Genomic DNA, 26341 nt, shown 5'->3' with positions numbered 1-26341 from the left:
TAATTCAGTGTCATCCATCCATATTAAAGTGCAGTTACCCAAAATGTTTGTTGCATGAGCTCCAACAAAACCTGTCCAGGTAGAAGGCCACTTTGACAAACAGGAAGTGGAAGATTCCAAGCAGATTTATAGAAGGGGGAACCGGACTGTACTAAGTGTGGTCGAGTATAGAGGGGTGTTTTGTGGGTTTTTAAGGCTGATAATGATTATTAGTGAGACATTTGGAGTAGATATTCATTTGCAGTAAATGAAAGTATTTAAAATCTTGGAGTTAAACTTAGAAGAACACAAACTCTAACAGAAAACTTTGTTGATACGTTTTTGTTTTGTTTACAGATGTTAAGTTAAAGGAGTTTTATTCGTGACGTATAACCAATCAAATCACTCCAGAAGACAGAGCGACCACAGGTAGATAAAGGTTCAGAGCCAAAGTAGCGCCATTTTTAAATGTATTTATTACCGTAAATCAGTAAAAAATAAAATACTGATAATCAGTAAATCAGTCAGCCCACAATTACTACAATTCTACAATGTATGTCTCTTTCCTTTGACTTGTTATTTGTACAATATACGATGTATATGATGGCGTTTTTTCATACCAAAGGCTATACTATGATGTTTTCTAAGAGACATACGATGCTACTCTGTTTGTTCTGGCTCTGGGCCGCTGCACTCCTCCTCTGTTGTTTTCTGGATTGTACTCAGCTGCATGCCTTCGTCCACCAGGCCTCCGTTGACTCGTCCCGCCTGCCGTCTCTGGAGCTGAAGCTGGATTGGAACAGACCAAAGTACAGTCCAATCACGATGCCAGCTGCCTCTCAAAAGGCTCCTTCATCTGGCAGGTGGCAGCACTTCTTCTGAGGGGAAGCTGAGCTGGCCCGGCAGAACTTTGGAGATGTGTTCCAGTGGTTGGTGGATGTGTGGGGAGATAGAGAGGGACCTTTGAATTGTTCAGAAAGGAAAACAGGGAACCCATTGGTAGTTTTAGTTTAGGGTGCTACTGCGGTGTGTTTTTGGGCTTGAAGAGGTGAACAGGAAGAGTTTTTTTTCGTATTGATTATCTTTTACTTTGTTCCTGGTTGGAATGAGCATCAATGTCAACATGAAGTTCACTTTTAGTTCTGTTTATTTATTTTTATTTTACTAACACCCATTTGCTTTTTAACCCCCTCACATGTTGTGTTGTTGTAAACTTACTCTTTCAAATAAATACTCGTCTAACCCTCTGGAAACCAGCATTTGACTGTTTTTGTGTTGCTCCTCACCTACTTCAGACAGCCGGGACATAACAACGTTTTGTGGACTAAAGGCTATACTATGACGTTTTCAGAACTACATGCTATATCATGATGTTTTTAAATCGACATGCTATACTATGGAGTTTTTAGATCGACATGCTAAACTATGACGGTTTTAGAGCGACATGCTATACTATGACGTGTTTAGGATGACATGCTATACTATGACGTTTTTAGGACGACATGCTATACTATGGAGTTTTTAGATCGACATGCTAAACTATGACGGTTTTAGAGCGACATGCTATACTATGACGTGTTTAGGACGACATGCTATACTATGACGTTTTTAGAGCGACATGCTATACTATGACGTTTTTAGAGCAACATGCTATACTATGGCGTTTTTTGGGTGACATGCTATACTATGACGTTTTTAGAGCGACATGCTATACTATGACGTTTTTAGAGCGACATGCTATACTATGACGTTTTTAGAGCAACATGCTATACTATGGCGTTTTTGGGTGAACATGCTAAACTATGACATTTTTAGAATGAAATGCTATACTATGACGTTTCAAGAGTGACATGGTATACGATGACGTTTTTAGAGCGACATGCTATACTATGACGTGTTTAGGACGACATGCTAAACTATGACGTTTTTAGAATGAAATGCTATACTATGACGTTTCAAGAGTGACATGGTATACGATGACGTTTTTTTGGACAACATGCTATACTATGATGTTTTTTGAGCGACATGCTATACTATGATGTTTTTAAAGCGACATGCTATACTATGACGTTTTTAGAGCGACATGCTAAACAATGACGTATTTAGAGCAACATGCTATACTATGACGTTTTTTGGGCGACATCCCATACGATGACGTTTTTAAAGCGACATGCTATACTATGACGTTTTTAAAGCGACATGCTATACTATGACGTTTTTTCAGCGACATGCTATACTATGATGTTTTTAGAGCGACATGCTATACTATGACGTTTTTTTCAGCGACATGCTATGCTATGATGTTTTTAGAGCGACATGCTATGCTATGATGTTTTTAGAGCGACATGCTATACTGTGACGTTTCAAGAGTGACATGCTAAACTATGACGTTTTTTGAACCAAAGGCCATACGATGATGTTTTTTGGGCGACATGCTATACTATGATGTTCTTTGGACGACATGCTAAATTATGACGTTTTTTGAGCCATATGCTATACTATGACGTTTTTTGGTCGACATGCTATATTATGACGTTTTTAGAGCGACATGCTATACTATGACATCTTTAGAGCGACATGCTATACTATGACGTTTTTAGAGCGACATGCTATACTATGACGTTTTTAGAGCGACATGCTATACTATGACGATTTTAGAGCAACATGCTAAACTATGACGTTTGTTGAACCAAAGGCTATACTATGACATTTTTAGAGCGATATGCTATACTATGACGTTTTTTGAGCCACATGCTATACTCTGACGGTTTTTGGGCGACATGCTATACTATGACATTTTTAGAGCGACATGCTATACTACGACGTTTTTTGAGCGACATGCTATACTATGATGTTTTTTTGGACCAAAGGCTATACTATGACGTTTTTAGAGCGACATGCTATACTATAATGTTTTTAGAGTGACATGCTATACCATGATGTTTTTTTGGACGACATACTATGCTATAATGTTTTTTGGACCAAAGGATATACTATGACATTTTTAGAGCGACATGCTATCCTATGACGTTTTTAGAGCGACATGCTATACTATGACGTTTGTTGGGCGACACTCTATACTATAAGCTTTTTAAATTGACATATTACTATGACATTTTTTTTGTTTTAGTTTTTTTTGTTTTTTAGCAACATATAAGAATTTGAACAGTTTTAAAAATTACTATACTTTTACTTGTGCAATGAAATATTATTCTATGGCATTTTTTAGATGACATATTATACTCTGATGTTTTCTTGAAAAACATAGTATTTTGAAAATATACTGCACTATGACATTTTTTGAACCACATATCATACATGACAATTTTAGGCAACATCCTATCATTTTGCACTTTTTGAAGCACATAATAATCGTGTTTTTTTTTTTGCCAAGCTATACTATGAACTACAGGCCATACTATGGTATTCTTGAAAAGTATACTATACTTTGACATTTTCTGAACTACATCCTATACTATGGCGTTATACACAGAGTGCTTTGGTTACATGTTGATTTATAATCTAGATTTTTTTCTGTTTTGTTTTTTGACGGGATTACCACAGACCTAACCGTGAACACCGTTGACACCCACCTCAGGGAGATGCTGCCTAAGATCTCAAGGCTGCTTGGTCGTGGTCTTTCTGGTCCTGCTCCAGAACGCCTTCATCAACTCCGTCTTCTTTTGAAGAGGCCCTCAGATGCTGCAATCTCTGACCTTAAGGAGGAACTGCTACTTTCACTCTGTAACGAGACGGCGGTTATTTTAAAGACCCAGCTCCTGGCGGCTTTCAGTGAAAGTTTAACACCCATCAAAACGGAACTACAGACAGTTAAATCTGAGCTGTCGGTCAGTATTTCAAACATCAAGTCCGACCCGGCTGCCCTAAAGCACGCTGTGGGTGAAACGGAAACTTCACTCTCCACATCACCGACGACATCGTCACACTCCAAAGCAGAGCACCTGTCTGCTGAACTTTTAAAAGTGGACTATAAATGTGAAGAACGTGAGCAGCAGCAGAGAACAGATGTGATCAGAAAGAAGTCATTTTCTTTTTTCTTTTCTTTCTGGTTGACTTGATGCTGTCAGATGCAGATGTTGGAGCTGATTCTGATCTTTCAGGATAAAAAGCTGCTTTTCCTTCACAGACTTTTCAGGAAATTATTCTCTCAGGTTTTCTCTGCTATTTATATTTTTATTATCTGTGATTATTTCATTATTTCTTTATTGTAAAAATAAAGTTTGAGGCATAAAGACTCATTTAGTTATTTTAATCCTGAAATCTTTGATGTAGCAGAACTAAACTTCCATTTTCCTTCTTGTACTTCTGATACTAGAACTAAACGTATCTTCAACACGGATCATCTGCTTTTAATGAATCAGCAGCAACATCACAACAACAAATGAGACAATTTTCAACAAATTAATGAAACTGATGTCATTTAAAACTATCAGTCTGTTTTAGTGTCAAATTAAAGCTGATTACTGACAACTAGAACATTAACGTTACTGTTTTAATCACATTAATGTCAACCAGCCACAGTTTTATGAACTTAATGAACCACATTACAGGAACACAACACACTTCAGCTGTTTACATGAAACTCAACACATTAGCTTGATGCTACGTTAGCTTTAATCAGGCTGCGATTGAGCAGCTAGCTCGGTTAGCATCACTAACATTAAAGCTAATATTTACTATGCTAACTTTCTTCTCTGGTCAACACACACTGAAACAAACTCCACCAACATCTGGAGTGCATGGCACACGTTACATCTGACACTAAAGCTGCATATAAAGTGCATTAAAAGCGGCACCGATACGAAAATAAACATTTACTTACCAAACTATCAGAGTCCTTTCAGTGTCTGCTGGTAGAATCAGCCAAAGGTAGAAAACTGGTTGAAACAAGGCAACGGGCAGGAAAACTATCTGTGGAAAATGTTCTGCTGCTGCACCGATAAATAAACCAACAGTTATTATATCAGAATTAATCCAAACGAGGAGAGCAGAGTCTCTGCTGCTTCCTCCATAGGACCTGTCAATCATTCCAGACCGGACTGTCAATCAAGTAGCCCCGCCCCCCCGGCTTCGCAAAACTTTAACGCTCTATATAAAATTAAATATTGATGTATTTTCGGCCACCCGATCTCTCATTTTGACCATGAAAACTCACGAAAAAAAATGTATATACAGTCTATGCACCGTACTCTGTTTGGCTCCACACTTGCTGATGACCACTTCCGGTCTCAGAAAATGAAAAAAACGGACCTTATTTCGTTTCTGTCTCTTACTGATTTTACTTTCTTGTTATTCTAAATATAAAACGAAAATCAAAGCATTTTAAAAAAAATCGTATATCCCTTTTTGATCATGAAAAGGAAAAACGCCTTGTATTTCAATTTAAATTTCTGTATTTTAAAACGAAAATCAAATAACCACTCGTTTTTTTGTTTTTCAATACCCGTTTCAGAACGGAAAAATCCAATTACCAGATCCGTACACGAACCTAATGCTTTTGATGTTCAGGCTGTGTGTTTTGTATGTCTAATATCCTGATTTAGACTATCATTAACATGAAATGTTTTGTCAATAAAATAGTTATTCTTTTTTGCAGTTATCCTATGAGCTATTATCTTACAATATAACCCTCATTAATTAAATTAAGTCATCTTAATTTGCTACTAACATTTCAGTCACAGTATTGAGGCTGCAGTTACTAATTAGCAGGTGGAAAACTGCATTATGAGTTAAACTGGTCCTTTAATATGGAATAACAGGAGTGCCATAATAAAAGTTAAATCTGTTAAAAAAAAAAAAAAAAGTAAATAAATGCATAAATATAAAGAGGAATAACAAAATCTGTTAAAAAGGAAATAAATGTATAAATATAAAGAGGAAAAAAAATAAAAGAAATACAAAATAAATCTGTTAAAATAAGGAAATAAATGTGTAAAGAGTAATAAATTAAAAAAACTAAAAAGTACATTAAAATTATAATGGTAAATGTTGTATTTGCTTTTCCCTTGTCCTTTTTTTTTCCATTTTCTATTTTTTTCAGGTATTGTCTACTCACCCTGGACATAAAGCCCCACCCAAAGCCATCTGATTGACAGCTCCGTCCATCAAGTAAAAGCAAAGGCACAATGAAAAAAGCAATGACAAAAAGGATAAAGCAAATGACAAAAGGAAAAGGCAAATGACAAAAGGAAAAACAAAAGTAAAAAACAAAGGGAAAGGGGAAAAGCAAAGCCTAAATTTGCCTTTATATTTCCGTATTTTTCAATATTTTTTTCATTTATTCCTCTTTATAGTTACATCCATTTCATTATTTTTTTATCGATTTTTTAACATTTATTCTTGTATTTAATCCTCTTTATATTTACAAATCTATTTTCTTATTTTTTTAACAGATTTATTTGTTATTATGGCACTCCTGTGATTCCATACCTCAAAGCTCTTTCCAGCAATAAAAACAACTGGACTGACAAATAACCTATGGCATGCCTTTTTTTTCTCCACTTAAAATAGATAAACAAATGCATGAAAAAATATGCCTCTCAAACAAATAAATATGGCTATGAATTAAACACTGAACTGCATAAATGAGGCAATAAATACATGTTGGGAAAAAGTGGTTTGTTATACTGATAAGAACTTGAAGCTGCTTAAAAAACTGACTGCCTGATATCAGAGTCATGAGGCGATCACACAGTGAGCAGGACTTTCTCTGGCAATACATAAATGAATGCAATAGTTGAATAGATTTTAGTGTATGTCTGCATTTATCTGGATCATACACTCCATATACATGTAATTGTATGTTTGTGGTAACAGCAATAGTGTGCCTTCATGTTTCTTGTAATTTACAGTGTAATCAGGCCTGACATTTAGGATGAATATAGGTAATACTGTAGATATTTTTCTGACGTTTGGTCTATCTATTTGTCTCTATCTATCTCATGAAAAGAGGTGAAAATTTCAGCACACCTTTGCATCTTGTCTCTAAAGTAAACCAAATTAGCTATCAGATTTTTTCCTGTTGACATTTAACACATTAGACACGTTCTGATGACTGGACTGAATTTTCATAAGCAAATGAGTTGACAAATCCCGTCTCAAAGTGGACGGCAAAAGTGAAGTAAAGGACAGCAGAGCAGTCAAACCAAAGTCAAACCTTCTCCTATTTCATATTTCAAAAGTGCCAACAACTTGATAACTGTGCACATTCAACTGCCTTTATTAGTTATTATGTAGTTATCATTTAATCAGTTTGGCCCCTCACAAAATCACTCGTATCAAAATGAAAATCTACTTTGAACACTCAAATATTTCAGGCCTAACATAGCATTTTTGTAGTAAAGTGCAAAATCCCATATCTCCTGATATTTTCAGAGTAATGTATGAACTGTGCATAGGAACATTTGACATGTTTTAAACAACGCATTAACTGCTTTTAAAACGTAACTATGAAAAGCAAAGTCATTCTGCAGCCTATGTAAACAGTTAACACACTGCATTTCTTTTTGTAACATCATGCCAAGCAAATTTTTCAATGTATCCATGCACACACACACTCACACACACACACCCTTTCTCTTTGGCTTGCAATGCTTAACTCTTGCATGAAACAATCACAACCCCACACACAGGACTTGTTGTAGTGGATTGTTGCTGGCCTGGTGTACAGTGGCATGAAAAAGTATCAGAACCCTTTGGAATTTCTCACATTTCTGCATAAAATCACCATCAAATGTGATCTGATCTTTGTCAAAATCACACAAATGAAAAAAAACTGTCTGCATTAACTAAAACCTCCCAAACATTTATGGGTTTTCATATTTTTAACGAGGATAACATGCAAACAATGACAGAAGGGGGAGGAATAAGTAACTGAACCTTTGTATTTAATATCTGGTTGCCCCCCATTTGGCAGCAATAACTTCAACCAGACGTTTCCTGTAGTTGCAGATCAGTCTGGAACATCGATCAGGATCAATCTTGGACCATTCCTCTTTACAAAACTGCTGCAGTTCAGTCAGATTCCTGGGATGTCTGGCATGAATCGCTCTCTTGAGGTCATGCCACAGCATCTCAATGGGGTTCAAGCCAGGACTTTGACTTGGCCACTCCAGAACGTGTATTTTGTTCTTCTGAAACCATTCTGAAGTTGATTTACTCCTGTGTTTTGGGTCATTGTCCTGTTGCAGCATCCATCCTCTTTTTAGCTTCAACTGTCTGACAGACGGCCTCAGCTTTTCCTGCAAAACATCCTGATAAACTTTTGAATTCATTTTTCCATTAATGATTGCAAGTTGTCCAGGCCCTGAGGCAGCAAAACAGCCCCAAACCATGATGCTCCCTCCACCATGCTTCACGGTGGGGATGAGGTGTTGATGTTGGTGAGCTGTTCCATTTTTCCTCCATACATGACGTTGTCTGTTCCTCCCAAACAATTCAACTTTCGTTTCATCAGTCCACAAAATATTTTGCCAGAAGTTCTGTGGAGTGTCCAAGTGCCTTTTTGCGAACATTAAACGTGCAGCAATGTTTTTTTTAGACAGCAGTGGCTTCCTCCGTGGAGTCCTCCCATGAACACCATTCTTGGCCAGTGTTTTACATATTGTCGATGTATGCACAGAGATATTGCACTGTGCCAGTGATTTCTGTAAGTCTTTAGCAGACACTCTAGGGTTCTTTTTTAAATCTCTGAGCATTCTGCGCTGAACTCTTGTTATCATTTTTGGTGGACGGCCACTCCTTGGGAGAGAAGCAACAGTGCCAAACTCTCTCCATTTGTAGACAATTTCTCTGTGAATTGATGAACATCCAGACTTTTAGAGATGGTTTTGGAACTTTTCCCAGCTTTATACAAATCAACAATTCTTGATCGCAGGTCTTCAGAGAGCTCTTTTGAGCGAGCCATAGTGCACATCAGACAATGCTTCTCATCAAGACGCAATTCTTACCAGGTGTGTGTTTTATAGTGGGCAGGGCAGCTTTAAGCCACTCCTCAGTGATTGGACACACCCCTGACTTAAATTATTTGGTAAAAATTAGTATTAATTGCTCTCAAAGCCTCCTTAGGCAGAAGGTTCAGTTACTTATTCCTCCCCCTTCTGTCATTGTTTGCATGTTATCCTCATTAAAATGATGAAAACCTATAAATGTTTGGGTGGTTTTAGTTAAAGCAGACACTGTTTTTTCATTTGTGTGATTTTAATGAAGATCAGATCACATTTGATGGCGATTTTATGCAGAAATGTGAGAAATTCCAAAGGGTTCAGATACTTTTTCATGCCACTGTATTTGCTCATCTTTCTGTCTTTTAGCTGGCCTGGTTCTCGAGTCAACTCATCAAAAGGCTTTCTGTGGTGATGGAAAACTGGGAAACTGAAGGAATTCAAACTTTTCTTATCTATGCTTGGTAAACTGAAGGACCGACCTTTCTCTCTGCACCAGTTGTATCAAAAATCCTGGAGAAAGTTCTCGGGAGAAAAATTTGATCAAATCTATCAATGTTTTGAAGGCAAATTCGTCACATTTTGGTAACATTTTTAGCAAAGTGGTAGAAAATCCAGCATCACAGTCATGCAAAGGTTTGGCCAAATTGAGTTTGAATCCTTCCAGCCACATTTTGTCTTGATACATTCACGTTTGTGTGTGTGCGTACTGTATACAGCAAATGCCTTCTAATGTAAAGCACCTTAACTACGTTTAGTAGTATGCAACACAGGTTTAGCGTGAGATTCACATTGTTGCAGTTAGTTTGAAGTCCTGCTGAATCAAAGCTCCGTCTGTCGGAATATTGAGGCATAATGTGGCAGCAGCTCGAGTCCTTTTCTGTACATGAGACATTCAAAGAGAAGATGAGCGCAGAACTTCAACATCTGCTGCACTCACCCACGGTTACGGATCAAATTTATAGTGCTTTGTTAAGTGTAAAAATATATGTATATAAATCACATCCTTGGTTAAACCCCTCGCTCCTCTTCGTCCTCCTCCTCTCCATCCTCCACTTCTTCTTCTTCTTCCTCCTCCTCCTCCTCTTCCTCCTCCTCCCCAGGGCTGTAGAGATCATCAGCCAGCTCATCCTGATCGTGGATTTCCTCGTCTTCCTCCTCTTCGTCCTCCTCCTCCCCCTCGCTCCTCATTTCCTCCTCGCTGCTGTCATCGAGGTCGTCGTCGTCGTCATCCTCTTCCTCCTCCACAGCCTCTTCCTCGTTATCCTCCTGCTCCTCCTCCTCCTCAAGGTCTGGAAGGTGACCTGAAGTGTGGACAGAAAAAAGACAAAGTTTGTTGAGCTCTGGAACTCTGGTGTTTCGGTCAATTTCAAGTCAATTAGCCCAGACAGATTATCACTCAGTATTTTTGACAGAATGACAAAAATAAAACATCAAAAATGTCTCACAGAGGGAATTAATGGCAGCAACAATGTGACACGGTAGTTCCTCATCCAGGAATTTTCTCATTTCTTCCTCCATCATCACTCCAAGAACCTCCGTCTCCATGTCGACGTACTCTGGGTAGAACATGTTTTTCCTTAGCTGCCTACGGCACCTAAAACATACAAACACAAAAATGAACAAAGGCTTTTCTGACTGGATTTTAACAATTTTTTTACAGACTTTTCTTTTGTTTACAAATTATATTACATCTAAAGCTTCAGTAATTGATCAATTAGCTGACTAATCAAGCAACAGAAGACTCACTGGCAACTATTTTGAAAACCAATTATGACTTTTGGAATTTTAAAGCAAAATTAGCCAACACAGCCTCTTAAATGTCAAAATGTGATACTTTTTTGTGAAATAAGACATCAAAACTTATCACTTTGGGCTGTGAGACATTTTTATGAGCATTCTAAACTCTTTTCGGACATTAGATAGACAAAATCATGAATTAGTCAACTGAGAAATGACGAAAATAACTGAAGAAATCCAAAAGCAGAACTTACTGTTTTCCTGTTGTCTTATAAGCCTGAAAATGGGACAAAAACAGATGCTTGAACCAAAAACAGGCCAACTGAAGTCATAAGAATAAGCTACTACTACAAAAACACTGTGTGCACAAAGGGCGAGATTGAAGGCATCATATGTAAAAACATCAGCTATAAATTGTATTTTTGTTTCTGTAATGTACTTGTGTTACAAACATAAAGCTATCACAGTGTTTCTTCTAGAGCTGAAAACACCAATGCTACATTTCTGACATGGCAAACTCCAGTGGAAGTCTCAAACCGCTACATTAATCTCTATTATCTTGTGTGTGTGATGAGAGCATCTGACCTCGATGAAGCGGAAAGGGTCGTTCTCCTGCATGAGGCTCTCGATGCCGCAGCGGACCTCCTGGAGTCGGGCCTGGTCCTGACAGATCCTGGAGATGTTCTTCTGGATCGCCGGCCCGTTGGTGTCACAGTGAGTACGTGTGCATTCTCGCAGTCGGAGGATGAAGCGGAGGACTTTGGCCTTCATCTCCTCACCAAGTCGGGTCAGGCACTGCTCCGAGTCATCCATGAACTTCTACATAAGAGCAGGAAAACAGAAAAAGGAGGGCAGTGGATTTATTTTAGGAGAGAAGGACACAGTACTGTGAAATATTAAAGAAATTTGTCAATAGCTTTTGAATACATTAATGTAAATTTATAATTTATTAGTTAATGTTTAAAGCAGCAGTGTTTGTACAATATGTTTTGCAGGGTAAGAATCTGGAAGTTAAACACAGGTCACAAAAGATTCTTTAACACTAATTTAGAGCATAATTAAAGAAAATCTGTGAAGGATGCGCAGTTGTAAAATTTCCAGAAGGTATTTTATAGTAGGGCCCGACTGATTCATCGGCCGGCCAATTAAATCGGTCAATTATAGCCCTTTTCAAAATAATCATCATTGGCCGGAATTTTGTCAATTAAACGCCAATATATTCTTAATTTCGCTGTTAAATGCCGAGAGGAGTTTGCCGACAGGTAAGTTCAGGACGATGTTGTGAAATTAACAATGACTCAACATGTCTCCCATTTCAGTTTAACTCTTTTTGCCATGTGTTATGACGAGTGGCGCTTGCTTCGTTGTGTTGGTCATGCTTTTCATTAACATTGCATTGCTAAAGTTGTGCTAACCTAGCTTAAGTTACTCCTTGTCTGTTTATGTTAGCAATAACATCGTTGTAGTTATGCCAGCCTAGCATAGTGTTGGCTAAGAGCTCAAAAGCCAGTAAGTAACTGCAGAAATAAAGTATGTGTACAAAATATTTAAGAGTACAGAACAACTGTTCATCACTCCGTCAGCTGCACGTTGAGGTGCATTTAAGGAGGAGCGATGTGAACGAAGAGGGGGTTTATTCAGTTCAAAAGATGAACTGTGCTTTCTGTCTTCAGCAACTGTCATGATGTCACTCTTAGTTTTACTTTGTCAGAAAATACTAGAACGTGATCCAGGCTGTAACAGCAACTCACTGTGTTGTTATGGAGGAACATTATTGTCGAACTATTTATGACCATTATATGTTTAAAATGCAACTCTGTCAAAGACGACATGTTTGACATCTGAGAAAGGCGTCTCTGGTTTTTATTTTGGTTCATAGGAGTCCTGACTTCATGGCAAAGAAAATAATGGAGTAGAGAAAATGTGATTTAAAGGGCATCAGAGGGCTGCAGAAATAATGTTTTACCAGTAATTTTACTCATTATGTTGCTTACATACAGCATTTATTTATAACCTACCTCTAATCTGCTGCAACAAGAAGTATGAGACCAGATGTATTTCATAACTCATTTATAGATTGACTCTTTTAAGGTTCTATAATTTCCCAGAGGTTTAATGCTTTCTTGCATGGTTTTGTACTTGAAAATTCCTCTCTGTTGTAAAGTTAAACAAATACTAAAGGACCAAGTATCGTAAAACAGTAAAATGTTCTGCCTGTAATTCATATTTTTGTTGGTGTTAGCATTAAGGGACCAAAAAAGAAGTTATTTTAGTCATTATATATTTTTTAAATTAATCACCCAATTGGAATTGTTTTCTGCCAAATATCGGAATCAGCATCGGCCTTAAAGAATCCATATCGGTCGGGCCCCGGTTTACAGAATGCAGTCTCACGAGTTGAAAGTTTATTATACTTCAAAACATGTATACTTCATTTTTTCTTTCGTTTCCTCACACAGACATTGTGTTTAAGCACAAACTAAAAGTTAGCCATAAATCTGGCAGTAGCAGGTTTAACACATGAGCTCCAATGAATAATCAATTGATAAAACATTAATCGGGAACTAATTTGGTCATTTTTCAAGAAAAATTGAAATTATTCAGTTTTTTTAGTTTTTTTGGTGTTTTATGGACACAATGACCCCATGAACCAGCACATTTAGTAGTGATAATTAGAATATTAATCCTCAGCTGCAGCAGCCATGACTTCCATCTCGAACTGGAAAGACTAAAACAATAAAATAACTACATACAAAGTAAAATTGTTTCAACTGTGTGTGTAAATTGAAGAAGAGTGTAAAAACTGATACTGAAGTTACACTATGCTGAATAATGTGTTGTCATTTACCAATGCAAAGTATAGTTTGCTGCAAATTTCCCCACTGTGGGATTAATAAAGGCTTATCTTATCTAAGCATCCTGTCTGCCAGTGTTTTCTGAAATGCTCACAATGTATCAGTGACTGCAATCACAAAAACATTAAAATGTAAAACAAGTGAAATGAAAACTGGTCTGAATTCTGCAGTTTTACCTTATTCTGTCTTTCCTTCTCCTTCTGCTCCTGGAGTTTCTTCTCTGCCATGCTGTACTTCCTCTCTACCCTGTACATCTGTTTATCCAGCGTTCCCTGGAAACAAGACGAGGCAAGTGTTAAATGGAAATGATGGAGCGACAGAATTCTACATTTTAAAAGTAGAAGTTAAAAGGGAGACTGATTACTAATGAGCAACAAAGACTCATTTAGTGCCATTGCTTCTTATCCTGTTCCCAGTGTAACCCTTTGAAGCACAATATGAGGCATAAGTTACCCAAATCCAATGGACAGTGGGTATCTCCTGACTTATGGAATCACAGGAGTGCCATAATAAAAGATAAATCTGTTAAAAAAAAAGCAAATAAATGTGTAAATATAAAGAGGAATAACTTAAAGAATAAATTAAAATCTGTTAAAAAATAAGGAAATAAATGTGTAAATATAAAGAGGAATAAATAAAAAATACATTAATTTAAAAATATGGAAATATAAAGGTAAATTTTGTCTTTGCTTTTCCCTTTTCTCTTTGCTTTAACTTGATGGACTGAGCTGTCAATCAAATGGCATTGGGTGTCCAGGGTGAGTCGTCAATACCTGAAAAAAAATAAAAAAGGGAAAAAACAAAGGGAAAAGCAAAGACAAAATTTGCCATCATATTTCCATATTTTTAATATATTTTTGTTGTTTTTATTCATTACTCTTTATATTTGCACATTTATTTCCTTATTTTTTTAACAGATTTATTTATTTAAATTTATTACTCTTTATATTTACACATTTCTTTCCTTTTTAAACAGAATTATTCATTATAATTTATTCCTGTTTATATTTACACATGTATTTCCTTTTTTTTAAAAAAAAAAAAAAAAAAAAGGACAAACAGATTCATCTTTTATTATGGCACTGCTGTTATTCCATACTGACACACTGCACATCAGGGTTAAAAAGTTAAGTGGACTTTGAAACAATAATCCCCACCCACTTAAACATCTCATCTCCACACAGTCTTCTTTTTATTGTTAGGACTTTGTCTGCCTTAGATTGACTGGCTTTCAGTATTATCCTTATATTATTTTACATGAAACAATACTGCATTTCTAGAGACCAATGACTGTCAAACATTCTGTTGTCTTCAATAATTTCCTGAGAATCAAAACATCCAATGCTTGTCAAGAATGCCGGCTTCATAGTAGAAGATTTGGTTTACTTTTCAGCACAAAAAATCCAGATCATATAAATGTGCTGATTTACTGGTTTTCTTTCTGTGTAATATCACTGTAAGTTGACTATATTTGAGTTTCAGACTGTTTATCGATAAAAACAAGACATTTAAACACAGAAAACAGATTATTAGATAATAATGGGGGTAAGGGTTAGCTCTCTCTGAGAAATGTCAAATATCTGAAGCTCATGGAAAACATTACTTATACCATTCAATCATAGAAAGCAGCACCAAAGCAGAAAAAACACTGTACAGCCATCTCTGATTTAGCCGTTCTTAAGTGCAAAACTTTCCTGTTGGTTGAAGGCTTTATTTAATCAGAGCAGAAAATGACCAGAAGTCATCAGGCAAACACTAGAAACTGCCTGTGACGTTACAGGAGGGATCAACACTCGTGTGGAGGATCTTTCATTACTACATACAGTCCATCTGGCTATAAACAACAGAAAGCACTATTTGAGAGTTTTAATACTCGACTGCCTTGTTGGTGAAATTAGATATTTTCCCTTGTGGACTAAATATCCACAGTGATGAACTGGAAGCATCTCATTGTCACTCTGTTCAGAAGAATGAAAGAAGAGGAAGTGACTTGAACGCCCCTATAGAAAGTCCTCAAAATCACATGACTGCCTTCATTCATTCACCATGAGCCAACAACTGACAGGATTCATTCATCGGGATTCCAGATTCATCACTGGACTACGTCTAAGGCAACACATGAAAAGGTGGTTAAGCTGAACGGAAAAGCCGGAGAGCACGTTTATTTCTGAACGTCAGCATCTTAAATTTGGAAGTTTGTTTTATAAAACTAACTTCTACATACCACACAGCTATTCCAACCCAAAATATGACAATCCTAATACAAACTGAGAAGAAAGCCCTATGGTCATGGAAAGTGTACCTTGAGATCTTTCATTGTGTTTTTCAGGGTCTTGATTGTGTGTCCCGAGTGTAATCCCTCTATGGTGCAAGCATTGCACACACACATCTTGTCATCCATGCAGTAGTACCTGGAATTGCAAACCAAGTTAAAAAAAACATGTAAAAAAAACTATTTTCTTGAAACCATGGAGTGCATGTAAAAGATGGACGAAGCCACTGTGGGTCATCCGTTGGTTTGTGGACTACCGTTTGAAGCTTTGAATTTGGATTTTGGCCGTCACCATCTGGGTCTTTTGAAAGTGGCTGATCCATGACCTAAAACATACACCAGTTTACCGTCTGTTTTATCCCAAGTGGGACCATAACTTATAACAAGAACACTGTGCTGTATTAAAGGAAACTTGAAACTAGCCACTGAGACTTCTCTTTGCAACCAGAAAAGAATGAATGATAATGACAACAATGAAGTGATGCTGTAATGCAGCAAAAAATACAACTACTTCCTGGAAAAAATGAAGCGTATTAAGTAGGCGTAAAAACTGTTCCATTTAGACACGTAAAGAATAATAATTTGCAAAAATAGACTATGTTTAAAGGAGAAAAAAAACCTAGTACAATTATCTTGCAGTATATACATTCATGTCAACCAAAACTATAAACATTCAGCTGAACAAAGTGCTACTGCTCATTTAATTTTTAATTGAACGGTTTGGATTCTTTCATATTTGGGATGCACTATTGTAAACAGCTGGATCAGTAATGATATTATTAGAAAGACTGGATTCAGTGAGATGTAACGGATCTAGTTCTATTCTCAATTACATTAGAGAGTTTTCTCATTATTCTATCGGTGACTGCTGACTACGTTTTTTTGTGCCACAGGAACAATCATGTTTGTGATTAATTGATAAAATGAGCAGCACAGAATTACGTATTTTGATAATTTGATAAAATTGAATTTTTCACTAGTTCTAGCTGCAGAGATGTGAAGATTTTGCTGCTGTCTCTTGCCAGCAATTAGCAGAATAATTCAAGAGTTCCCAAAGTTGTGGCAGGGACCCAATGGGAGAGTTGCAAATTGATTTCTAAAAATCAAATCAAATTTTAAAATCACTAGAAAAAATTTCCTTTAGCCATATTTGTTTCAAGTGATAAACATAGTAGTAAAACGCTGCTCTGTATATGCACACACAAATATCACCTGTGCTCCTACATATTGTCTGTTTACTGAGTACAGTTTACACACGGAGCTCAGTCTGACTGATGTATTCTGCCACCAGCCTGAACTACTATTAATAATATGGTTGTTAGGCTGTTGTGTTCTTTTGTGTTGGCGATAGTGCCAGTGTTTGGATAGGCTTTGTAGTGTTCGTGCTCATCTGCACACAATGTTTGCATGCTTCAACAACCTCTGGGGAAAGAGGGGGGTGACGAGTTATTTTAGGGGGTTGGGGGCAGAAACGTTCAGGAAAACCTGGAACAATTAATGACAAATATTTAGTTACAACCCTGAACACAAACACGTATCTGCAGTGTGGTGAACAGATCTTAAATGTGGGTTGAAGGGAGCACTGGGAACCAGCATAAACAGGTACCCTAAGAAGAGGTTCCCAAATCTATCCTGCATCTCTAGTTCACATCACACACTTGTTCAAAGGCATCAGCTAACCAACACTGACTCAGAATGGTGTGTGATATATGGCCAAACTAGTGACTGGTGACTGACAGACAAGCACTCAGACTTTTCAAGAACACCTACAATCTAAAACATGCATCCTACCTGAATATCTCATCATGGTCTGGGCACTTCCTCTTCCAGAAGTCATTCATCGGTTCTGTAAGAGGATGCTCACGGAACGCTGGCAGCTCCAGATGTGGCTTTACGTGCTCCTGACACATCGACACCTCGCACTTCAAGCACGTCTTCACAGCAAACATCGACGCAGCGGCAGCTTCCTGCTTGACACTTCCTTCCTGAGAAACAGAAGCAGCGGAGGGTCCGTCCCCAGCAGCGCTGATGCCTGAGGCCTCGGTGGCGACTGAAGGGCAGTAATCACATGGAACAGCAAACACGCTCCTGGCTGACTGCGCTGCTACAGAAGACAGCAGTTCCCTGGATTTTAAAGCTGTAGCAGCTGCAGTTGTAGCTCTGCGCCTGTGACGGTAGTCATCAGCAATATTGGCTAGTTTAAAGTTCTTCTGAAAGTTGGTGCTACACCGATGACTGTCGCGGCACTCTGGACAGCGGAAGCGGCCTCGCTCTGCTTGTCGCTTTAGACGATCGAGGCAGGTCTTACAGAAGTTGTGTCCGCAAGGAAGTAAATGGGGGTCACGGTACAAGTCCAGGCACACCGGGCAGGTGAGCTCCTCTTGCAGGACACTGGACTGCTCTGAGGGGGCCGAGGCCATGTTGATATTCAGTCTGTGAGGCCAGAGAGGTGAGGTGGAGATGGACGGATGTGGTGCAAAATGAAAAAGTGATGAGAAAGATGAGTGGCGACAGATGTGGAAGAAAGGGATCAACTGGTAGGGATAAGAAAGAAGATGATGAAGAGAGACTTCTGGTTTCCTGATGTAGAAGTTTACTTTTTATGGAGGTCAGGCAGCTGAAAGAAACAAAAAAGAAAGATTGTTAAAGTCAGTGGACAACAATTTTGATTTATTGTAGAAGTCATGGTCCAACAAAACAAAAAAGTAGCTGAAATCATTTTTTAAAAAATTTCACCATTTACTTTATAATTTATTGGCCGTTTTGACAGTTTGCTCATGATGAAATATTTAGACGGTAAGATCTGAAAAATTAAATAAATAAACAAATAAAAATTCTCACAATTTTCTAGAGACTGAAATCACGTCTTCAAATTCCTGTCCAAAACACTGAGATCTTATTGTAATGTCAAACAGAAATGCACCAAACCCTCACTGGAAATAGTAAACGTTTGGCATTGGTGCTTGTTGACTGACTGAGATGCTTCATTATGATAATTGTTATTTCTGTTAAGCGACTAATAGATTAACTGAGTTAATAGTTTCAGCCCTCTTCATTTACACCATTAAAATGCCAAAGGATTAATTGATTAGATATTTGACAGAAAATTTCCCAGCAGGTACTTGTAGTGAACTGATTAACTGTTTCAGGGATTTTTCAAGCAAAAATGTCAAGAAGCTACTAGCCCCCTTCTCTCAAATGTGCATATTTCCTCATATGTGATAGTAAACCTACTGTTGTTGGCTTTTAGAACTGATAATAAGCTAAATCAAGCTATTTGCATACATCCCCTTTGGTTTTTTCCAGTGTACCAAGAGTTTATGGACAAAACAGATGGCTGATTTAGGAAATTAGGAATATAAACAAGACTATATCATGTGTAACTGAGCACTGATTCCCTCCACTGAGCTCTGTGTCACTTCCTTCTTCCTACATATGATTCAACAAAGGTTAGAAATGAAAGTAAAAGCTACTGTGGCCTTATGACAAACTTCCAAGCACACTACGCTGTTGAAAACTTGTTGAAAACAGCCTCTGTGCTCTGTTTAAATGCTATGACCTCCAGATAAGCGGCTCGGTGCTGTTTACATGAGACTAAAGTGATAGTGGGCGGTGTTTCCAGCCCTCCACCTGTCACAGAGGCCTTTAAAGCGGCTCTGAACACCGTGGATGTAGCAGCTAGCTGCTGCCGATGGCTGCACCAACTGTCCGTTAACGTCAACCGACAATTAGCTAACTTGTCCGCACTTGCTACACTAATCTCCCCCCGTGGCTGAGTTGCTGGGGCAGTGATGAGCTCACGCAAAATATGACAAAACAGGCTTCTTACCTTGATTGTGTTAGCAGCATATATAAGCTGGGTTTGTGTGGAGCTGAAACACAGATTTCCAGAGCTGTAAAGGCGGTCAGTATCTCTCAGGATGCGGCTAACATCTCAAATCTCGTTGCCGCGGTGCACCTGTCGTGCTCCGGCTAACATGGTGACGATAAGACCCGCTAGCTCTGCCTTCTTTTCGTTCCACGGTGTCCACACACAGTCCAGTCCTGTCCGGGGAAATATTCCAGTCACTGGGCTTTTAGTTTCTCATCTGGAGGTTTCGGTGTGTGACACAAAAGGACGAGCGAACACACACCTGTGCGGCGGACAAACGAGCAGCTAGTAGACAGAAGCTGCTGAGCAGGTTGATGCGGTGAAAATGCTGCTTTCACGGCTCCTCGGAAATCCCGCATGTACACAATGTTCTGTTATCGCTTCAGTGCTTAAAGGCAGAGGGCGCTGTTATTAATGTCTTTTACAAGAAAAACATTACATTTCTGACTTGTTTTCAGTCTTTCCAATGTTGAGGTTTGAATTTTGTTGTGTTCACTGAATGTTATTTGATTTATAAAATCATGTTTCCTGTTTTGTGATAAGAAGTAACGTTTCCGTTTATGCTACTGTGTACAACTAAGGCATTTTTGTTTCATCAGTTTCAAGCATTTGAAATGTACAATATTTTTCCTTGACCACAAATCTGTTTGATTAGGAGCTGGAAACATAGACTGTATATAAAGATTTAAAAAAAAAAAATCTTTATATACAGTCTATGGTTGGAAACAATAAAAACTAAATATGGTAGAATTAAATTTTTAAACAAAAAAAAAATCTAATCAACCCTTTCCATTGCACACAACTGAAGTCAAATCAAGTCCTACTTATTTCTACAGCACATTAAAAAACGCAAATTGGTCTCAAGGCCTTTCCAGTAGAGAAATAAGACAACAGTTACAAATGTACCTGATTAATCTAAATATTTACAAAAAAGCCTAAAGAGTCACGCTGTTGCTATTGCAGCTAAACCTCCAGCCGGTCACCAGAACTCCTCAATGTACACTGCTTGTTGACATCAGCCTCAAACAAATGCATCCATCCACAAAACAGAAAGCTCTTCCTTTAGATTTTACATTTGATCAAACTCGAGCAGATGTTTTGATTGTGGAATCCTGTTTTTACCATCTCAGAAAGATTTTTTAAAAAAACACTGCATATTTTAATTTTAAAGACACTGAGACCATTTTACTTGTTTTTATTTAATCTTGCTTTTTTTTACTGTAACAGTCTTTATAGTTTCCTGACACTTTAGAATTCAGGTGCCAGATTTTTAACAAGAACCAAGAAGCCTCGTTACACTGACTCCCAGTATGTTCAGAGAAAGATCTGAAGATTTCTGGTCACTTTTAAGACACTTGCTGGCCTCTTTCCTTGTTATATTTCTAACCTTTGAATATCTTATGTCTCTTCTTAAGATATACTTTCATTGAACTGATTATATTTGACTTTTTGTTTTCTTTGAACTGTCTTTTGATTTTTTATTCTCTTGTGTTTTAAGCACCACGTTGTGCTTGTATTTGTCTTTTAATTTCTAATGATTTTATGACTTCTTTCCTTGTGAAGCATTTTGTAACCTGGATTTGAAAAGTTCCTCATAAATGTTTGTTGTTGTATAAATATAAAACTGAACTGAAATTGAAGTACCTGAACACAGGTGGAACTAATACTGGAAAATCAAAGTAGATTATCAAGGAAAACAAAGTGTTTTTGGTTCATTCTCTGTGTTTCAGATGTTCTCTGTGTAGCAGATAGCTGATCAGAATAAACATTTGTTGGGTGACTGTGCATCAGTCTGAATACAGTAAAGGCAAATGCTGAAAATAATTCCTGTCAAGTCCGACTTTTTAATGAACAAAACCATCTGTTTTACTTGAGAAAATGAAGCCTTAAGTAAAAAAGCTGTTCCCATGAAATAAACCAGTTGAGGAGTTCATTGGGCAGCAACCGGATGTGAAACATCTGAACAGGTGAGTCCACCCCTTCAGTTCATTCAAACTGTTCACATGAAAGTTTTTACAACATGTCTGTATTATGCTACAATATTAAATCTGTGGTCACCTCAGACACCAGCCACCATTAAATGGTTGTATTTTACACATTTATTTTCAGGATTCACTAAGGAACTGACAAAGTTGAGCTTTCTGGAGCTTTACACTCCTACCGTTAGTTAAAATAAATTAAAAAACACAAAATAAATGTATTAATTCTTCATAAATCTTGAGTATATTAAGATAATATCAAACAACTGCTTGTGGGACATCAAGCTGAATAAAATAATTGGCTGTAAACACATTTTGAAAGCAGCAATAAAATGAAGCAAGTTTGTTGTTTTTTAAATCTTTGATGTCATAATAGAACATTCTAGAATCTTTAAATCGGTAAAAATCTCTTCAAGACTTCAGTGCGACAAGGAGTTCTTGAGAAGAAGATCACAGCATGACATTTAGAGAAAGACACCTCAACAACTATACCAAGATGTTCAGCTGCATCGGAAAACGCAAAAAGGTTAATATCTGATTCTCTGTTGTCTAAACTCTTCATTTGACTGCATGTATTGAGATGATTTGTACAGAATTTTGACATTCGTCACGTTTTTTTGTTGCAATTTTTCTGTAAGTCAATTAGTTACTTGTCTTTCACATTTCCTCACCTGTGATTTTCTATCTGTTAAACAGGAAAAAGTGAGTAATCAGGATTTCCCTGATACTCCAGCCACCACAGTCTCAGGTTCACCTGAGAAAAAAGAGAAAAAGACTTGGTGGTGCTGCAGATGGCTCCGTCGTGTTAAGGTACACTTCACTTAATTTTTAACAATTTATTGTTATTTTCCAGATTTCTCTGTTTTCTTAGTACAGATAATTCGTAAAATCACAGAAAAAAACAATATTTAAATGCTAGTTTTTGAATGTTAAATTCTATCACTTTCTTCTTTTAAAAAAATTGGCATCTTTGCTGCCAGACTTTTTCCATTTGCATTTTTTGAAATATAGTTTGGTTTAACAAAGCTAAATATATCAAATAATAACCACTGAACAAACAATGCAGCACGTTGCCTGTCTCAGCTCTGTTTAAGTGATTTTTTTGTGTGTTTTTTTTGTATCTATATCCAACAGAAAAACAGGCATCAAGTGATTCCAGTAGACGAAGACACCGACAAGACGTCTTCATCGCCTGTTAAAATTCCTGTTTTTGAGACAGCGACAGCAGAAAGGTATGAAATTCTTTTACTGTCTGTTCCTCAATTTAAACTGATTCAAGGTCAGCAGTCGTCATTTCAGGCGGCTGTTTCTCCACCAGCTCAGATCATGTTCAGAGTTCACTTATTTGCCATTTAAAACTAAGTTCTGTAAAATATTTTTACTAACATAACAGCTAACCAGCACTAGAAAATGTGCTATTATCTGTCTAAAAGGTGAACTAGCTGACTCTAGGTTAAGCTAATAACGTTTATGCTGTATTAGCTTGTTGTCATGCTAACGTGCTAGCACTGATTCTTTGCTAATCTTCCAAGCTGTGAAGCCATTTTAGGAGTTCAATATCTCCAGAAATATATCTCACACAGACATGAAATTTAGTGAGGAAACAGACAAAAGACAGACCTGTGGATGATTCTCTGTTAGACTGAAAAAACAAAATATCAGAAACTTATTCAGTAAAATGAAAATGTAAGAGTAGGACTTTGAGGGAAGACACACAAGTGACATCAATGATTTTGAAACTGTAACTTTGCTGATGTTGAATTTCTGAAATTATGTACACAACAATCTAAAACAGTAACATGACAGTAAACCAGCACTAGAAAATGTATTATTATCTGTCTAAAAGACGACCTAGCTGACTATAGGTTGAGCTAATCACGTTATGCTATATTAGCTTGTTGTCGTTCAAACTTGCTGGCTTACATTCTCTGCTAGGATTCTAGGCTGTGAAGCCATTTTAAGAGTTCAATATCTACAGAATATTTTACACAAGTTAGTTTTGGGTCCCATCCATCCATTATCTATACACCGCTTAATCCTCACTAGGGTCGCGGGGGGTGCTGGAGTCTATCCCAGCTGACTCGGGCGAAGGCAGGGGACACCCTGGACAGGTCGCCAGTCTGTCGCAGGGCTACATATAGAGACAAACAATCACTCACACATTCACACCTATGGGCAATTTAGAGTAATCAATTAACCTCAGCATATTTTTGGACTGTGGGAGGAAGCCGGAGTACCCGGAGAAAACCCACGCATGCACAGGGAGAACATGCAAACTCCATGCAGAAAGATCCCGGGAAAGCCGGGACGCGAACCAGGGATCTTCTCGCTGCAAGGCGAAAGTGCTAACCACTACACCACTGTGCAGCCTAGTTTTGGGTCCCAAATAACAAATAAGTAAATTCTGAACAAAATGTGAGACAGTTTATCAAAATATTTCCTGATCTCTGACTGATCTGACACAGACTGACTGTGAACATATTAAATATTTACTTTTACTTGATCAAGGTAGCAATGGTCCAGTCATCGTAGCAGGATCATGAATTCAACTAAAATCTATTTCCCTTTATCACCAGTGTCAACAAAAGGGAACAGGAGGTTTCACCCGCCTCCAATACCCCAGGGACAACGGAGACGAAGGAGGCGACGGAGACGAGGACAAAAAAGACACCATGGTGGCGCCGGTGTTTATCGTTTTTCCGTAAAGTATGTTTCACAGAGCTAAATGTTGCAAGTATTATTACTGAACAACTGTTAAAGTAACACATGGAGTCTGAATGCCATGCATCATGCAGAAACCCAGAGTTTGTGCTTGAGGTTTGCTGTATTTAACTGTGTTATTCTGTCTGGTCCTAACAGAAACAAGTGAAGCCTCCAATAGATGACAACGGAGCCAACAACAGCACTCTGTCTGAGGTTGCCACGGTCGACTTGGTGGACAAGTTGACCGATGGCTATTCAGACGTGTTTGAAATTGGCGGTCTTTTGTGCAATGAAGACAGTGACAGTGACGTGGAGTCCGTCCCTGACATCACTGTAGAAATCGATATGCCAATTTCCAAGCAGTCAAATCCAGTGGGACATGGTGGGAGCGTGCAGGTCCAAGCCAATCCCACCAGCACCAGAACCCTCTGCAGTGAGGAGCTAGTCTGCCTCGGGTAAGCAAAGATAGTCATGGACACACTCAACACTCATATACATCCAAGTATTTGAAAACTGAACACATTTATATGCCACATAAAGTCTATGAATGTTCATGTTTGAAGTACAGCTAAAATGTGTCTAAAGGGAAGAAAATGAGTCCTATACTGACTTTTGTCCTGTTTCTGGTTTGATTCAAGGTTACCCAACCTGGCACAGACGTGTTACATGAATTCCACGCTGCAAGGCCTCCTGACACTGACTGGTTTCATGCAGGAGGTCTACAACCAGGAGCAGTTGTGGTCTTCTCACTGGAGATCCCAGGTTATCAGGTACAGCATTGCACACACTAACACACACACTGTCTCTCTTTGGTTTCTTCACTAATTTGCAGCTTTACCTGAAGTGACAACAACTAAACAGCATTCTCATCTCTTTACTTTTGTTCTTTCCAGAGGGTTTTGGAACACTGGAATCAGTCGATTCTCCAACAGCAGGGAGGAGAAAAAACTGGTGTTGACTGACCTTAAAATGACTGTTGCTCAGTTTAACTCTGAGTTCCTGGACAACAGTCAAAAAGTGAGTACACTTTTTGTATACAAGGAGCAGCATAGTACCACATTTGTCTTTGCTGATGTAGTTTTACAGTTTTTGTTTAATGTTCACCTTCTCAACCTGTTTTTTTCTCTATGTTTCTGTGCAGGATGCCCATGAGTTCCTCAGCTGTGTGCTGAATATGATCAAGGAGCTGTCCTTTGATCTGCAGGCAGAAGCAGCGATCATGGACATCACCTACACCTGCCCTGTTGGTGCTCATATTTCATTTGAAATGTTGAGCACCAGGACCTGCCAGGGGTACGTATACACTGTTCCTCACATTTAGTTTTCTTCTCTGTGATTGATGTTGGAGATCAGAGTCTTTTGACATTGTTGACTGTGCACATGACATTATTTCAAAGGCAGTCATGCTAAGCTAAATGTTTTTTGCTATTGTGAACATTTCACAATCAGAATGTGTGTCAGGAAATGTGTGAGTTTGTTTTCATCTGAACTTTTTCTTTCTTCTGCAGTTGTGGATGTGAATCCATGAGAAAGGAGGAGTTCCTGAACCTCTCTTTGGATCCGGTACCTGCAGGCTCAGTGAGCCAGTGTCTGCAGGAGTACCTGAAAGTAAGAGCTGCTTTCTGCTTTATTCTCACACTCCAACAAAGTGTGTGCATGAACACATATGTCTCTGTGAATCTGATGTAATCTGTGAATAACTACAACTAAAACATATTTCTTTGTGCTGTTCCCTGTTGCAGGAGCGCAAGTTAGACTTCCAGTGTCCCTGTAGAGCTGGACAGTCGACGGAACGTCTCTCGTTTGTGACTTTGCCAAAGTGAGTAACATCATATCATCACAAACAGACTAAAACCACCAGCAGTTTCCTTCATTTCATTTCCTTTGTCATGGTGATATGTGACCCTCTCCTCTGTATCTCCTTTTTCTGTCTTTTCTGTCAACAGTGTTCTGATTCTCCAGCTAAAAAGATTCACGTT

The 26341-nt window shown here is 38.0% G+C and overlaps 1 protein-coding gene and 1 long non-coding RNA gene across 3 annotated transcripts; both read right to left on the bottom strand.

The window, feature by feature from the left end:
• Positions 1–437: 437 nt before the first annotated feature.
• Positions 438–3960, bottom strand: LOC129348207 (uncharacterized). Its single transcript, XR_008600679.1, has 2 exons — positions 3573–3960; positions 438–940 (listed from the first exon to the last, which is right to left on the bottom strand). It is a non-coding gene; the product is annotated as an uncharacterized LOC129348207 (long non-coding RNA).
• A 4758-nt stretch (positions 3961–8718) lies between these two features.
• zgc:92594 (uncharacterized protein LOC436996 homolog) lies at positions 8719–20075 on the bottom strand. 2 transcript variants are annotated; one of them, XM_023267996.3, is made up of 9 exons: positions 19639–20075; positions 17601–18426; positions 16067–16135; positions 15840–15948; positions 13714–13809; positions 11268–11501; positions 10937–10959; positions 10391–10539; positions 8719–10246 (listed from the first exon to the last, which is right to left on the bottom strand). In XM_023267996.3, the coding sequence occupies exons 2-9, from the start codon at positions 18227–18229 to the stop codon at positions 9954–9956; spliced, it is 1602 nt and encodes a 533-aa protein (XP_023123764.2). In that variant the 5' UTR covers positions 18230–18426; positions 19639–20075; the 3' UTR covers positions 8719–9953. The 2 variants fall into 2 exon arrangements, with proteins under 2 accessions (XP_023123764.2, XP_023123765.2); XM_023267997.3 differs by lacking the exon at positions 16067–16135 and having other exon boundaries at positions 19639–20053.
• Positions 20076–26341: the final 6266 nt, after the last annotated feature.

This window comes from Amphiprion ocellaris, chromosome 23 (assembly GCF_022539595.1).
Source record: "Amphiprion ocellaris isolate individual 3 ecotype Okinawa chromosome 23, ASM2253959v1, whole genome shotgun sequence".
In the NCBI taxonomy this organism is placed as follows: Eukaryota; Metazoa; Chordata; class Actinopteri; family Pomacentridae; genus Amphiprion; species Amphiprion ocellaris.
This window is presented reverse-complemented; position numbering and strand designations above follow the sequence as displayed.

Coding starts and splice junctions, on each gene's coding strand:
- zgc:92594 (XM_023267996.3), bottom strand. CDS start 18,229: ATGGCCTCGGCCCCCTCAGAGCAGTCCAGTGTCCTGCAAGAGGAGCTC. Junction 13,810..15,839: donor ACACAATGAAAGATCTCAAG/GTACACTTTCCA, acceptor TCTTGTTTCCAG/GGAACGCTGGATAAACAGAT. Junction 10,960..11,267: donor ACCCTTTCCGCTTCATCGAG/GTCAGATGCTCT, acceptor TCCCATTTTCAG/GCTTATAAGACAACAGGAAA.